The sequence below is a fragment of the Ranitomeya variabilis genome, chromosome 7 (assembly GCF_051348905.1).
Source record: "Ranitomeya variabilis isolate aRanVar5 chromosome 7, aRanVar5.hap1, whole genome shotgun sequence".
In the NCBI taxonomy this organism is placed as follows: domain Eukaryota; kingdom Metazoa; phylum Chordata; class Amphibia; order Anura; family Dendrobatidae; genus Ranitomeya; species Ranitomeya variabilis.
The window spans coordinates 149297805-149314921 of record NC_135238.1 but is presented as its reverse complement, the minus strand read 5'-3'; the positions used below and the strand labels follow the sequence as shown (position 1 = coordinate 149314921).

Sequence of the window (17117 nt, the reverse complement as noted above, 5' to 3'; positions counted from 1 at the left end):
TCATTGTATGCATATTTTTTATATAACAAAAAATCAGTGTACAAAAGTTATTTAAATTATTTTATAGCCTAAGATTATATATAGTATTTATTTAATACACCTAATTAATTATGCCCTTATAGATCCACCGTTATCAGTATATGCTCATATGACGCTCAGTCTCAGAAAGCCCTTATACTGAGGGTTCTCCAATTAGTCACTCAAGCTGGGACAACACCTCAACTCTACTTTATGAGCTCTCCTTCCTGTATCTGTGACTGGCTGAGCAGTGCAGAGTGGGACGGACCCACAGCTTTAACCCCTTCACCCCCAAGGGTGGTTTGCACGTTATGGACCGGGCCAATATTTACAATTCTGACCACTGTCCCTTTATGAGGTTATAACTCTGGAACGCTTCAACGGATCCTGGTGATTCTGACATTGTTTTCTCGTGACATATTGTACTTCATGATAGTGGTAAAATTTCTTTGATATTACCTGCGTTTATTTGTGAAAAAAATGGAAATTTGGCGAAAATTTTGAAAATTTCGCAATTTTCCAAATTTGAATTTTTATGCAATTAAATCACAGTGATATGTCACACAAAATACTTAATAAGTAACATTTCCCACATGTCTACTTTACATCAGCACCATTTTGGAACCAACATTTTTTTTTGTTAGGGAGTTCTAAGGGTTAAAAGTTGACCAGCAATTTCTCATTTTTACAACACCATTTTTTTTTAGGGACCACATCTCATTTGAAGTCATTTTGAGGGGTCTATATGATAGAAAATACCCAAGTGTGACACCATTCTAAAAACTGCACCCCTCAAGGTGCTCAAAACCACATTCAAAAAGTTTATTAACCCTTCAGGTGTTTCACAGGAATTTTTGGAATGTTTAAATAAAAATGAACATTTAACTTTTTTTCACACAAAATTTACTTCAGCTCCAATTTGTTTTATTTTACCAAGGGTAACAGGAAAAAATGGACCCCAAAAGATGTTATACAATTTGTCCTGAGTATGCCGATACTCCATATGTAGGGGTAAACCACTGTTTGGACGCATGACAGAGCTCGGAAGCGAAGGAGCGCCATTTGACTTTTCAATGCAAAATTGACTGGAATTGAGATGGGACGCCATGTTGCGTTTGGAGAGCCACTGATGTGCCTAAACATTGAAACCCCCCACAAGTGACACCATTTTGGAAAGTAGACCCCCTAAGGAACTTATCTAGATGTGTGGTGAGCACTTTGACCCACCAAGTGCTTCACAGAAGTTTATAATGCAGAACCGTAAAAATAAAAAATCATATTTTTTCACAAAAATGATCTTTTCGCCCCCAATTTTTTATTTTCCCAAGGGTAAGAGAAGAAATTGGACCCCAAAAGTTGTTGTACAATTTTTCCTGAGTACGCTGATACCCCATATGTGGGGGTAAACCACTGTTTGGGCGCATGGGAGAGCTCGGAAGGGAAGGAGCGCCGTTTGACTTTCCACTGCAAAATTGACAGGAATTGAGATGGGACGCCATGTTGCGTTTGGAGAGCCACTGATGTGCCTAAACATTGAAACCCCCCACAAGTGACATCATTTTGGAAAGTAGACCCCCTAAGGAACTTATCTAGATGTGTGGTGAGCACTTTGACCCACCAAGTGCTTCACAGAAGTTTATAATGCAGAACCGTAAAAATAAAAAATCATATTTTTTCACAAAAATGATCTTTTCGCCCCCAATTTTTTATTTTCCCAAGGGTAAGAGAAGAAATTGGACCCCAAAAGTTGTTGTACAATTTGTCCTGAGTACGCTGATACCCCATATGTGGGGGTAAACCACTGGGCGCATGGGAGAGCTCGGAAGGGAAGGAGCGCCGTTTGACTTTTCACTGCAAAATTGACAGGAATTGAGATGGGACGCCATGTTGCGTTTGGAGAGCCACTGATGTGCCTAAACATTGAAACCCCCCACAAGTGACACCATTTTGGAAAGTAGACCCCCTAAGGAACTTATCTAGATGTGTGGTGAGCACTTTGACCCACCAAGTGCTTCACAGAAGTTTATAATGCAGAACCGTAAAAATAAAAAATCATATTTTTTCACAAAAATGATCTTTTCGCCCCCAATTTTTTATTTTCCTAAGGGTAAGAGAAGAAATTGGACCCCAAAAGTTGTTGTACAATTTGTCCTGAGTACGCTGATACCCCATATGTGGGGGTAAACCACTGTTTGGGCGCATGGGAGAGCTCGGAAGGGAAGAAGCGCCGTTTGACTTTTCACTGCAAAATTGACAGGAATTGAGATGGGACGCCATGTTGCGTTTGGAGAGCCACTGATGTGCCTAAACATTGAAGCCCCCCACAAGTGACACCATTTTGGAAAGTAGACCCCCTAAGGAACTTATCTAGAGCTGTGGTGAGCACTTTGACCCACCAAGTGCTTCACAGAAGTTTATAATGCAGAGCCGTAAAAATAAAACAACATTTTTTTCCCACAAAAAATATTTTTTAGCCCCCAGTTTTGTATTTTCCCAAGGGTAACAGGAGAAATTGGACCCCAATAGTTGTTGTCCAATTTGTCCTGAGTACGCTGATACCCCATATGTGGGGGGGAACCACCGTTTGGGCGCATGGGAGGGCTCGGAAGGGATGGAGCGCCATTTGGAATGCAGACTTAGATGGAATGGTCTGCAGGCATCACATTGCGTTTGCAGAGCCCCTAATGTACCTAAACAGTAAAACCCCCCCCACAAGTGACACCATTTTGGAAAGTAGACCCCCTAAGGAACTCATCTAGATGTGTTGTGAGAGCTTTGAACCCCGAAGTGTTTCACTACAGTTTATAACGCAGAGCCGTGCAAATAAAAAATATTTTTTTTCCACAAAAATTATTTTTTAGCCCCCAGTTTTGTATTTTTCCAAGGGTAACAGGAGAAATTGGACCCTATATATTGTTGTCCAATTTGTCCTGAGTACGCTGATACCTGATATCTGGGGGTGAACCACCGTTTGAGCGCATGGCAGAGCTCAGAAGGGAAGGATCATCATTTGCAATGCAGACTTAGATGGATTGGTCTACAGGCGTCACATTGCGTTTGCAGAGCTCCTAATGTACCTAAACAGTATAAACCCCCCACAAGTGACCCAATATTGGAAACTAGACCCCCCAAGGAACTTATCTAGTTGTGTTGTGAGAACTTTGAACCCCCAAGCGTTTCACTACAGTTTAGAACGCAGAGCCGTGAAGATAAAAAAAATAAAAAATTTCCCCCAAAAATTATTTTTTAGCCCCCAGTTTTGTATTTTCCCAATGGTAACAGGAGAAATTGGACCCCAAAAGTTGTTGTCCAATTTGTCTTGAGTACGCTGATACCCCATATGTGGGGGGGAACCACCGTTTGGGCGCATGGGAGGGCTCGGAAAGGAAGGAGCGCCATTTGGAATGCAGACTTAGATGGAATGGTCTGCAGGCGTCACATTGCGTTTGCAGAGCCCCTAATGTACCTAAACAGTAAAACCCCCCACAAGTGACACCATTTTGGAAAGTAGAACCCCTAAGGAACTCATCTAGATGTGTTGTGAGAGCTTTGAACCCCCAAGTGTTTCACTACAGTTTATAACGCAGATCCATGCAAATAAAAAAATTTTTTTTTTTCCACAAAAATTATTTTTTAGCCCCTAGTTTTGTATTTTCCCAAGGGTAACAGGAGAAATTGGACCCCAAAAGTTGTTCTCCAATGTGTTCCGAGTACGCTGATACCCCATATGTTGGGGTAAACCCCTGTTTGGGCGCACGGGAGAGCTTGGAAGGGAAGAAGCACTGTTTTACTTTTTCAACGCAGAATTGGCTGGAATTGAAATCGGACGCCATGTCACGTTTGGAGAGCCCCTGATGTGCCTAAACAGTGGAAACCCCCCAATTATAACTGAAACCCTAATCCAAACACACCCCTAACCCTAATCCCAACGGTAACCCTAACCACACCTCTAACCCAGACACACCCCTAACCCTAATCCCAACCCTAATCCCAACCGTAAATGTAATCCAAACCCTAACCCTAACTTTAGCCCCAACTCTAGCCCTAACCCTAACCCTAGCCCTAACCCTAATGGGAAAATGGAAATAAATACATTTTTTACATTTTTTTAATTTTTCCCTAACTAAGCGGGTGATGAAGGGGGGTTTGATTTACTTTTATAGCGGGTTATTTAGCGGATTTTTATGATTGGCAGCCATCACACATGAAAGACGCTTTTTATTGCAAAAAATATTTTTTGCGTTACCACATTTTGAGAGCTATAATTTTTCCATATTTGAGACCACAGAGTCATGTGAGGTCTTATATTTTGTGGGACGAGTTGACGTTTTTATTGGTAACATGTTCGGGCACGGGATATTTTTTTGATCGCTTTTTATTCCGATTTTTGTGAGGCAGAATGACCAAAAACCAGCTATTCATGAATTTCTTTTGGGGGAGGCGTTTATACCGTTCCGCGTTTGGTAAAATTGATAAAGCAGTTTTATTCTTCGGGTCAGTACGATTACAGCGATACCTCATTTATATAATTTTTTTTTGTTTTGGCGCTTTTATACGATAAAAGCTATTTTATAGAAAAAATAATTATTTTGGCATCGCTTTATTCTGAGGATTATAACTTTTTTATTTTTTCGCACATGATGGTGTATGGCGGCTCGTTTTTTGCGGGACAAGATGACGTTTTCAGCGGTACCATGGTTATTTATATCCGTCTTTTTGATCGCGTGTTATTCCACTTTTTGTTTGGCGGTATGAGAATAAAGCGTTGTTTTTTGCCTCGTTTTTTTTTTTTTTTTTTACGGTGTTCACTGAAGGGGTTAACTAGTGATATAGTTTTATAGGTGGGGTCGTTACGGACGTGGCGATACTAAATATGTGTACTTTTATTGTTTGATTTTTTTTTATTTAGATAAAGAAATGTATTTATGGGAATAATATTTTTTTTTAATTTATTTATTTAGGATTTTTTTTTTATTTTTTTTTTACACATGTGGACATTTTTTTTAAACTTTTTTACTTTGTCCCAGGGGGGGACATTACAGATCATTGATCTGGCAGTGTGCACAGCACTCTGCCAGATCTGCGATCTGCTGTGCAGGGCTGCAGGCTTACCAAGTGTCTGCTCTGAGCAGACACTCGGTAAGCCACCTCCCTCCCTGCAGGACCCGGATGCCGCGGCCATCTTGGATCTGGGACCTGCGGCGAGGAGGGAGGTAGGAGACCCTCAGAGCAACGCGATCACATCGCGTTGCTCCGGGGGTCTCAGGGAAGCCCGCAGGGAGCCCCCTCCCTGCGCGATGCTTCCCTATACCGCCGGCACACCGCGATCATGTTTGATCGTGGTGTGCCGGGGGTTAATGTGCCGGGGGCGGTCCGTGACCGCTCCTGGCACATAGTGCCGGATGTCAGCTGCGATAGTCAGCTGACACCCGGCCGCGATCGGCCGCGCTCCCCCCGTGAGCGCGGCCGATCGCGTATGACGTACTATTCCGTCCTTGGGAAGTAGGGCCCACCCCACATGGACGGAATAGTACGTCTAATGACAGAAAGGGGTTAAACAGGACCTTTCACCATGTTTTTTCCTGTTGAACTGGACACACAATGTAATAGTGACTGCAGACAGGAATAAAAATATTTTTCCTGCCTTTCCATTGCGGAGATATAAGCCATCAAAGCATTTGGCATCTAATGAGTTCACTTTTTTAATGTCCAAGTTGGTGTTAAAAAACTGTTTTCACTGGGGGCGTGTATTTCTTCTCCCAATATGATTTTGACCGATCATAAGCAGACAATGATACAGCAGAAAAAGAACATGCTCCAATCATATCTTAGATCAAATTTCTCAGTGTATGGTATGCATGACAGACAGCCCTGATATCCTGGTCTAACCTTGGGCATGATTAGCAAGCACAGATGACTAACACTTTTCAGTTGAGGTCCCTGTGGGAAGAAGGGCAGAACAGCTGAGTTTAGCTGTGTCACATTACAAACCTTTCTATTAGGTCTCCTATTCCCATAACATTGTCAACTTTACTGTACTTCCCCTCCCCATCACTGCCTGTTTGCAGATGAAAGCTCAAAGTGTCAGTATCACACTTATATCTGTTGTGCTCAACTTGCAATCACTCTGCATTGAGGTCAGAGCTGGGTGTTATTATATCTCAAACAGGAGTAATCCAGATCAGTCAGGTTACTCTTGTGTGAGATGTAATGACAGCCCATATCTCCCTCAAGAGTTGCTTCAGCACAGCAGACATAAGTAATCTGGAGAACTAATATAAGTGTTTGGAATGTGACACTGCTAAACTCAGCTGTACCCCCACTCCCCCCATACTGACTCATGTAGAAGGTTAATCTATGGTGGGAGCATGTTCTTATTTCCTTGAGTGTTGCCGCTTGCTTATGATTGGTCCACATCATACAGGAAGAAGTACAGTGAAAACTGTCTGATAACACCTACCTGGTCTTTTAAAAGTTAACTGATTAGATGCCAATTACTTTGATTGCTAATACTGTATCTCTGCAACAGAGAGGCAAACATTTTTAAAAAACAAAAATCGAAACATTCTATTCTACTCTGCAGCCACTGTTACTTTGTGTGTCCAGTTCAACATGAACAATTTGGTGACAGTTCCTCTGTAAATCATGAGCATGGCTCACCCCCATGCAGCTAGCTAGTAGAAAGATGCATAGATAGATGCACTATAATAACACATATATTGTTAGATCATAGAAGGACAAGCTCCTGATAAATAATGGCATTGAATGAAAAACTGTATAGGGTTTTTAACAGGTCTGACAGGAAGTGATAATTTAAAGAAAGACTTTCAGCTGCCCTAATTCCCCCCAAACCGTCGCCATCTTTTATTAAACCCTATATCTACTTTGTAACAAGCCCCTTTTCATGGCTTTATTGTTTCTTGGCTTATAATAAAATACATTTAAAAAATGTGCTTGCGATATGCTAATTAGTGGGTGAGTAGTCGTGGGGGTGTTGATTTTTCCCTAAGGCCAGGGTCACACTTGCGAGTGCAATGCGAGAAACTTGCATGAGTCTCTTGCATCAATACCCGGCACTGCCGCTCACACTCGGGAACGGAGCTCGGGTGCATGTATTTCTATGCAGCTGAACACTCCGATCCTGAGTGCTGGCGGCAGTGCCGGGTATTGATGCGAGAGACTCGTGCAAGTTTCTCGCATTGCACTCGCAATTGTGACCCCGGTCTAATGCTCTCACGGTTGTGGGGCAGCTGACTGGTTCTCTTTAAACTATCTAAAAATCTCTTCTGGATCTGTGATAGTTCTCATCTATTAGATGTCTCTCCTGCCTACTGAAGAGCAGGGTAAGCAATTAATGAAAATTGTAGGAGCAGCAGCGTGCTATATAGTAATAGCAAACTGCCACCCATGAATCAAGCACTAGTAGCTGACAAATAGAGGGTCAGTTACGGTCTCAGTTTGTCCACTGAATGATTTCACTTTGAGTCCTTTATGCTACATAACTCATACATATTATTAGATAACTTAATGAGGGTTATGTTTTATTACACCATAACATAACCCAAAGTGAAATACAGTACATTGTTCATAAGGTATATTAATAATAACAAACAAACAAAATTAGGTATAAAGTTATTAAAAAACAAACAAAAAAAGTCAACCCATTGAACCTAATGCCAATAGAGTTATAAAAAGGTCCTTGTGACATTTACTATACGCTTATCGCCTCAGCTTTTACTCCTGGTTCACCTTTGAACTAAATGTTATAGTTTAACTGTAATCTACATAAAGGTTGGAGTGTGCAGGTATAGTCTCCACTTCTGATGAGTCATTGTCATCCTCAGTAACATTCACACTCACATACTCTGTGACGCTTAAATCTTTAAACCTATAGTGCCAAACAGGGTAAAAAAAGAATTAATTTGTTTAAAAATCTATTAAAAATTAGTAAACTGACATTCTACACACAAATTAAGGGTGAGGGTCAATCTGACCAAAGTCGGTGGAGTGAAGAATGTCCACTTACTCATTTTTAATGGATTACGGTATTAAAAAGAGGAATACATTTTAACCTTCACAGTGATGTATTTTTTTTACTTCAAGAGATCCAACTGCAAGCAACACATAAAGAAGCATTCCTCCTCCTCCATCCATCAAAGGTTTTATCTTCTTAATATATTGCAATCATGACATTATATAGCACTGAGCTCATTTTTCCTTTCTACCCAGCTAATTCTTCTCTTTCCTCTGTTCTATGTGGAAATAGGAAGTCCCTTGTCCCTGCATTTACCATTCCCCTCTTCAACTTCTGACCCAGGTGCTCCATCTTCCCCATCATTGACTTTTGCTGTGACTGATGAGTCATACAGGGAAAATAGACCTCCTGTTTTGCATAGAGCTTAGAAGGATTCAGCTAGTCAGTTTTTAATCACATAATGTCATAGACCTATTGGGAAACAGAAGAATTAAGTAGGTAGAAAGGCAAAATGAGAAATTGCAACAACACAGTGTGACTTAAAGTAATATGATCATTGCAATATATTAAGAGGATACAAATTTTGATGGGAGTGATTCTTTAAAACATGATACGCGATTGCAGCAAATAAATATAATGTGGATTTTGTTGTACTTTATACTCAATTTGCATTCTGAGTGGAAGGAGAATGTAATACCGAGTAAATGGAAATAAAATCACCAGGGACGTCACAGAGTTGTTCTGAAGCCACTCCTTTGTTATTTTAGCTGTGTGCTTTGGGTCATAGTCTTGTTGGAAGGTGAACCTTCGGCCAAGTCTGAGATCCAGAGCACTCTGGAAGAAGTTTTCATCCAGGATATCTCTGTACTTGGCCGCATTCATGTTTCCTTCAATGGCAACCAGTCGTCCTGTCCCTGCAGCTGAAAAACACCCCCCATAGTATGATGATGCCACCACCATGTTTCACTGTTGGGGTTGTATTGGGCAGGTGATGAGCAGTGCCTGGTTTTCTCCACACGTATGGCTTAGAGTTATCACCAAAAAGGTCTATCTTCATCTCATCAGACCAGAGAATCTTATTTCTCATAGTCTGGGAGTCCTTCATGTTTCTTTTAGCAAACTCTATGCGGGCTTTCATATGTCTTGCACTGAGGAGAGGCTTCCGTCGGGCTTCTCTGCTATAATGGCCCAACTGGTGGAGGGCTGCAGTGATAGTTGGCTTTGTGGAACTTTCTCCTATCTCCCTACTGCATCTCTGGAGCTCAGCCACAGTGATCTTGGGGTTCTTCTTTACCTCTCTCACCAAGGCTCTTTGGGAGATCTCATCTCCCAAGATCTTGGTGCTGAGATCTCCATCTGCGCATGCGCCGCCCCAGCAGCCATTTTCCTGGACTCCACTGCACAGGAAACCATGTAACTGTGGGGGCTCTAGGCTTTCACAACATTTTCGGCAGAGCCCCCGCAGCACCGAAGACCCGCAGTGGCGCGCCGCACATTGGAACACCCCTTCATCCCAGCCTGCAGCCTGCAGCAATGCTCCACTCTTGCCTCCTCCAGCAGTGACCCTGGGATCCTGCTTCACCGCAGCCACCACCCCTGGAAAGCAATAAGACGCATGGATTATAAGAAGCACCACCATTTTATTAAAAAAAAGTTTTTTTTCCTATTTTTCTCCTCAAAAGTTGGGGTGCATCTTATAATCCGGTGCATCTTATAATCCGTAAAATACAGTAAGGCTATGTGCACACGTTGCAGATTTGGGTGCAGAATTTTCTGCACAAAATCTGCATCTCCTGGCAGAAAATGCAGCTGCGTTTTTGATGCGTTTTTTGCGCGGTTTTGATGCGTTTTTTGCGTGGATTTTCTGCAGTTTTTACCACGGCGGATTTCTATTAATGGAGGGGTGCAGAAACGCTGCAGAAACGCACAAAAGAAGTGACATGCACTTCTTTGAAATCTGCAGCGTTTCTGTGCGGATTTTTCTGCACCATGTGCACAGCTTTTTTTTTTTACATTGATTTACATTGTACTGTAATTCACAGTGCAGATCTGCAGCGTTTCTGCAGCAGAAAAAAACGCTGCAGATCTGCACTAAATTTGCACTAAATCTGCATCGTGTGCACATACCCTAAATCTCTAGTTTCAACTGTATATATATGTATATTGTTTCATATTTATTCAGGATGAGGGGGTCTGACCAAATCTTGCATCGGGGCCCATCAGACGCTGGTTACACCACTGAAAGTAACCCCTTACATTTGCCCTCTTATGTGTATGTGATACCTTTATACTGAGAAGGCCTAACAGTCACTCATCTAGATAAATACTATGCACACATTTGCTATAGTGCTTTCATTAACACAACAGTGAGTAATGATTAACTGGCTCTAAATATTTCCACATGTTATAGTGACTTGCTCCTTACCCATGGACAGGGCACAGGTAAAGAAAGTAATACAGTACAAATATTTCATTGCTGCAAATTGAGCTATGTATTTGTACTAAAACGTAGACCTAGAGTGAAGAGAACTACACATTGCTCATGTATTGACCTAAGTGATGGAAGAGATACATCTGAAAAATTACTAGTCCTCTATAGCACTTTCTGCCACAGACTATTGAAAGAAATGAAGAATGGATGGGAATTTACAAACTTTTATTTTCATGTACATGTAGGTATAAAATGTGAACTGCATAAGGAAGAAGTGAATTTTGAAATGGAATTTCATTCTATACTTTAATTTTTTTAGACACCAAAAAATACCTATGTGATGGAACACTTCCAGTAACTTTATAGCTAGTCGAGCTAGAACATGCAACATGCTCAGGAAAATCAAATGTTCAGTTATAAGTAATTACCATTACTAGGTGTGGCATTATAAACATGGAGAGTTAACAATGGCTTTTTTCACTAACTGGATGTGCTTACGAAATTTTGTTCTGGATATTTGTGGCGAGAACAGTGAGCCGGTTATCCTGATCCTTGAGGATCTAGCACCCACTGAGGCTGTGCTGCCACTTCTGTGGATTATGTACATACTATATGTATACAGTACAGAGCAAAAGTTTGGACACACCTTCTCATTTAAAGATTTTACTGCATTTTCATGACTATGAAAATTGTACATTCACACTGAAGGCATCAAAACTATGAATTAACACATGTGGAATTATATACTTAAAAAAGTGTGAAACAACTGAAATTATGTCTTATATTGTAGGTTCTTCAAAGTAGCCACCTTTTGCTTTGATGACTGCTTTGCACACTCTTGGCATTCTCTTGATGAGCTTCAAGAGGTAGTCACCGGGAATGGTTTTCACTTCACAGGTGTGCCCTGTCAGGTTTAATAAGTGGGATTTCTTGCCTTATAAATGGGGTTGGGACCATCAGTTGTGTTGCGCAGAAGTCTGGTGGATACACAGCTGATAGTCCTACTGAATAGACTGTTAGAATTTGTATTATGGCAAGAAAAAAGCAGCTAAGTAAAGAAAAACAAGTGGCCATCATTACTTTAAGAAATGAAGGTCAGTCAGTCCAAATAATTGGGAAAACTTTGAAAGTGTCCCTAAGTGCAGTGGCAAAAACCATCAAGTGCTACAAAGAAACTGGCTCACATGAGGACCGCTCCAGGAAAGGAAGACCAAGAGTCACCTCTGCTTCTGAGGATAAGCTTATCCGAGTCACCAGCCTCAGAAATCGCAGGTTAACAGCAGCTCAGATTAGAGACCAGGTCAATGCCACACAGAGTTCTAGCAGCAGACACATCTCTACAACAACTGTTAAGAGGAGACTTTGTGCAGCAGACCTTCATGGTAAAATAGCTGCTAGGAAACCACTGCTAAGGACAGGCAACAAGCAGAAGAGACTTGTTTGGGCTAAAGAACACAAGGAATGGACATTAGTCCAGTGGAAATCTGTGCTTTGGTCTTATGAGTCCAAATTTGAGATCTTTGGTTCCAACCACTGTGTCTTTGTGCATAGCAGAAAAGGTGAACGGATGGACTCTACATGCCTGGTTCCCACCGTGAAGCATGGAGGAGGAGGTGTGATGGTGCTTTTCTGGTGACACTGTTGGGGATTTATTCAAAATTGAAGGCATACTGAACCAGCATGGCTACCACAGCATCTTGCAGCGGCATGCTATTCCATCTGGTTTGCATTTAGTTGGACCATCATTTATTTTTCAACAGAACAATGACCCCAAACACACCTCCAGGCTGCGTAAGGGCTATTTGACCAAGAAGGAGAGTGATGGGGTGCTACGTCAGATGACCTGGCCTCCGCAGTCACCAGACCTGAACCCAATCGAGATGGTTTGGGGTGAGCTGGACCGCAGAGTGAAGGCAAAAGGGCCAACAAGTGCTAAGCATCTCTGGGAACTCCTTCAAGATTGTTGGAAGACCATTCCCGGAGACTACCTCTTGAAGCTCATCAAGAGAATGCCAAGAGTGTGCAAAGCAGTCATCAAAGTAAAAGGTGGCTACTTTGAAGAACCTAGAATATAAGACATAATTTCAGTTGTTTCACACTTTTTTGTTAAGTATATAATTCCACATGTGTTAATTCATAGTTTTGATGCCTTCAGTGTGAATGTACAATTTTCACAGTCATAAAAATACAGAAAAATCTTTAAATGAGAAGGTGTGTCCAAACTTTTGGTCTGTACTGTATATATATATACACACATGTATATATAATTCCAGCCATAAACAACTTGCATTACATGTATAACCTACAGAGATAGAGATCAAGAATGCAATAAGAAGAGAAGTTGTTTCATTTGCAATTTTGAGTTTGTAAAAAACATAGTGATGGATTACCTGTACTGGGTGCAGCCTGCTGGTTGTGCTCCCAATTCCTTCCACAGTGGTGATAGCAGCTCCATGCAAACAGCATACTGGAAGCAGGCAAGCATTGGCCGAGTAATGGCTTGATGCGTTAAGACATTAACTGAATAACTGAAAAGAAGTGTAGTCACACAAATAAAGAAGCTTGGAAACGGAGGATTGAGTAAACAGCAATTATATCAGGTCACTTTATGGACTGTCATCATCTTAAATGGTTAATATTGCAATGAATATAGTAATCTCTGCAATTTATTTGTTATTATAAAGCCACTCTGGCCAGTATAAAGTGTCCCTCCGCTCCTCTGATGCAGAGGCAAAGTTTGGGCCAATGGAGTGATGTTGGTGGAAAGTGTCATCCAAGCAGCAGCTCAGATTATTGAAGAATAGAAAACCACTTGAAATGTATTAATACATAAGGAACAGAGGGTCTCTTAGTTTTGGTGTTTTAAGATTCTTTGACCTGATACAAGCTATCCACCCTATTACATTTTTATTTGTCATGTAGTTTAAGGCCATAGAGTAATAGATATAAGATATGAAACACCTGAATCACGTAGAGCAGGGTTGCCAATCCAGTCCACCGGGAACTAAACAAGATTTATTTTTCTATTTGCAGCTCCTTCAGCATCTGGATAAAAACACTGAATGGAGCTAGAAGTGGCCATTCTGGAGAATTTCAACTGAGCTGCTGTTGTGCTATATCCGGCACTACCATTGAGAATGACGGAGCAGCACCAGCTTGACAGGAGCTCTGCGTTTCCTTCATTGTCTTCTTATACATTATTACAACACTGAAATCAAATGTTCATAACTTGGACATATTTTATATGTTTTTGCACTATGCTATTGCTTCTTAGTATGTTATGTCAGCAGTAGCTATATAGCAAACATTTAAAAATAGGTTTATTTTATGTTTTTAATTCTTTATAGATGTTTTGAAACTAAGGATACATAATCTTCTTGGTAACAGGATTAATTGCAGATACCATTACAGTACAAGCACCACATCCACCTCCTCCACAACCATATTTCGTTCCAGTAAGGAGCACTGTTAGAAATCAATTAAGGAAATAGAGGACATGATAGAAAACTGAGGACATGATAGAAAACTGAGGACATGATAGAAAACTGAGGATATCATAGAAAACTGAGAACATCATAGAAAACTGAGGACATTATAGAAAACTGAGAACATCATAGAAAACTGAGGACATCATAGAAAACTGAGGACATGGTAGAAAACTGAGGATATCATAGAAAACTGAGGACATGATAGAAAACTGAGGACATCATAGAAAACCAACTTTTGTATTGATAAAGATATCATTGACATGTTGTTTGGGTTCCAGTTCCCGTCTCTGCACAGGGGGAATCTCGGGCCATCTCCGCTGTGGTCTCCCATTCCTCTCCTGCCGCAGTGGAGTCTGCTCAGCGGAGACGTCGGTCCCAGCATTTTGCTCAGTCTGACTCTGTACAGAGAGCTACTGCTGCTTTTCCTGCTTCTGCCATTGAAGTCAGTGCTGGGCAGCGGCGAGCAGACGCTTCTGGGACTAAGTCCTGCTTTTCTCGTTCTGAGCATGCCCAGAGTAAGATCTCTCAGTGGAGATCGAGGGTCACATGATCAGACACTGCAGCTAAGGTCCTGTAGGTGCTCACGCTCTGTGGCAGCCTCTCATTGGTCCTTCCTGGAAGGTCCTGTACGTGCTGCAACTATTTAAGGTTCGCATGACCGCACAGCGATGCGCTAGTATTGCTCTTTAATTATGTACTTTGCGCCAGTGTGGTCTTGTATGAGTGTGTTCAGGGACCCAGCTGAAATAAGCCCCTAGAATGCTGGCACCTCCGGCAAGGAGTTTGTATGCTTGGGTATTCAGGGACCTGGCCAAAATAAGCCCCTAGAATGCTGGCACCTCCGGCGAGGAGTTTCGTGTGCATGCATGACCACTGACTGCTCTTGTTTGGGCAGTTAGCCTGTGCCTCTGTGGAGTCTAACAGGGCGCAGTGCTTTGAGTTCACGGCTGCTCTGTGAAGTAACAGAGTTAGCTAACACCGCCATTTGGTTCCGCTATTTGCTAGCAGCAGGTTCTCCTGCATGGTGGACCCCGGGCTGCGAACGCATCTATCATAATAAAATCTATATATTCATTTGGTGCGTTCCACTAGCCCTAACACATATATAGATGTAATAGGCAAACCTGTAGACCAGTGCCTAGAATAAGTAAGTTATGTATTAGTGCCCAAGAGCATGAAAAGAGACAACAGCAAAACTGTACCTGGTTAATTTAACACCACAAAGGGCCTTACGTTTCAGCTCTTTGATGAACCTTTCTCAAGATTGTGATACGCACATTGTAGAGTTGAAACATAGGGAACAACGTGATTTTCAAATAAACCCCGTACCATTTTGCACTTGAAACCCATGGTGCTGCTATCTCTTGGCAGACTTTAGAAGATGTGTTTCATCCTTGTGGTCACACACATGGGGCACTCAGGCTACATTGGTTTGGAGAGTGCGGTATCCAACGATGGTTGGCTATTAGTACCCAAGACATATCTCACTAATGAAGATTTGAAGAAAACTTGATATATTCAGAAATCATAGTTTTAATAAATGATAAGAATCAATACATTTAAAATATATAGAAAGTAAATCGATAAAGGTCCAAGCTTATGATATCTCCCACCACACACACACACACACTCACATATACAAACTGAGTATTATGGCACCCATTATATTCAACTCAGATATACATAAATAATGGAAGAGAGAGCCAATAACTCCCTGTTCCTCTATTGTACTCATTGACATCTGCATGATGAGGATGTAGATAATGTAGAAATCAAGATTCTGGGCCACCACTGCCCAGGGGTTTAATAGTGGCGACACTGTCTGCCACTATGAGCAGTATGCTACTGCTGACAGTGGACACAGTGTGGATAAATTCTTTGGCAAAGAGCCACCATAGAGCTTATTGTAAAAGGCATATAACACATGGTATACTTTTTTGTGACGGCCCTCTTTTCTATACACCTATACATTTGAATATATTTTATGCAATTTTTAGCCAGACATAGGCCAAAAGAACACATTTGGTGAATTGTAGCCTTTGAAATGTTAACATGAATTCAGCCTAATGCATGTAGTGTGCACTTAGCTGAATTCATGCTAAGATAGCCCTCCCATGAAGATTTTTTTTAAATAAATCTGTGTATATGTGATTGTGTATGTAATGTAGTGTGTATGTGTTAATATACTCGCCTACCATCACCTTCTCTGGTATCCAGCACTGCTCTGCTCCTCTTCTGAGTGACATCACTGCTCTTCAGACTCTTATTGGCTCACTCTATGCATATGCATGAGATAGAAGTCTCATTTACAATATAAGTCTATAGAGTCTCGTTCTAACGCACTATGGACTTACATTGTAAAAGCCATTTCTGGGCCACGCCCCCTGAGGAAGTAGTCACCTCCGAAACGCGCGTCGGGGTGGGCTGTGGACCTCCTACTATCCCGCTGCTACATTTTGCAAGGTAATTTGTATAGCCTGATGTTTTTATACATGGTTATTTGTACAATTAATGTGTCTCAGTGACACATATTTATTATTATTGTTTATTATTAAAGCGCCATTTATACCATGGCGCTTTACATGTGAGGAGGGGTATACATAATAAAAACAAGTACAATAATCTTGAACAATACAAGTCACAACTGGTACAGGAGGAGAGAGGACCCTGCCCGCGAGGGCTCACAATCTACAAGGGATGGGTGAGGATACAGTAGGTGAATGAATGCTCCTTGGCCCTAATACTGGGTATAGCATAAACACTATGATGTCCGTGTGCACAAATGCTATGTTTTGCTTATATATATGTGATCCCACTAGCCCTTTGCATAGATGCTGGTTTTGTTTGCACATTTATCCCCCTTTTGCCTTAGTTCTGATCGTGTTATCAATAAAGATTTGGATATTTTATATATACCCTGTTTCCCCGAAAATAAGACCCCGTCTTATATTAATTTATGCCCCGAAAGATGCACCATGTCTTATTTTCGGGGAAGGGGGGGGGGTGTCTTATTTTCTCAAGAAAAAGAATTGACAAATTTGTTTTGAACAAAAAAATTAACATTTATTAACATACCAGCGTAAGCTGAACAGTAGTCATCACAAAACAGTAGAATCAAATAAACTGTGAATCGTATCAAGAATTTCTTGTTACTACCATATAATTACGGCATTTCCATGTACAACATGTAAAACAACGAATGGTT

The 17117-nt window shown here is 41.3% G+C and overlaps 1 protein-coding gene across 1 annotated transcript in view; it reads right to left on the bottom strand.

Moving 5' to 3' along the window:
* LOC143784149 (aldehyde oxidase-like) overlaps positions 1-17117 on the bottom strand; it is a 183160-nt gene that overhangs the window by 151275 nt on the left and 14768 nt on the right. Inside the window, exons 3-4 of the mRNA XM_077272023.1 lie at positions 13793-13889; positions 12815-12923 (exon numbers count right to left, since the gene is read on the bottom strand). Of these exons, the coding sequence (XP_077128138.1) occupies positions 12815-12923; positions 13793-13889 (206 nt within the window). The remainder of the gene's footprint in view (positions 1-12814; positions 12924-13792; positions 13890-17117) is intronic.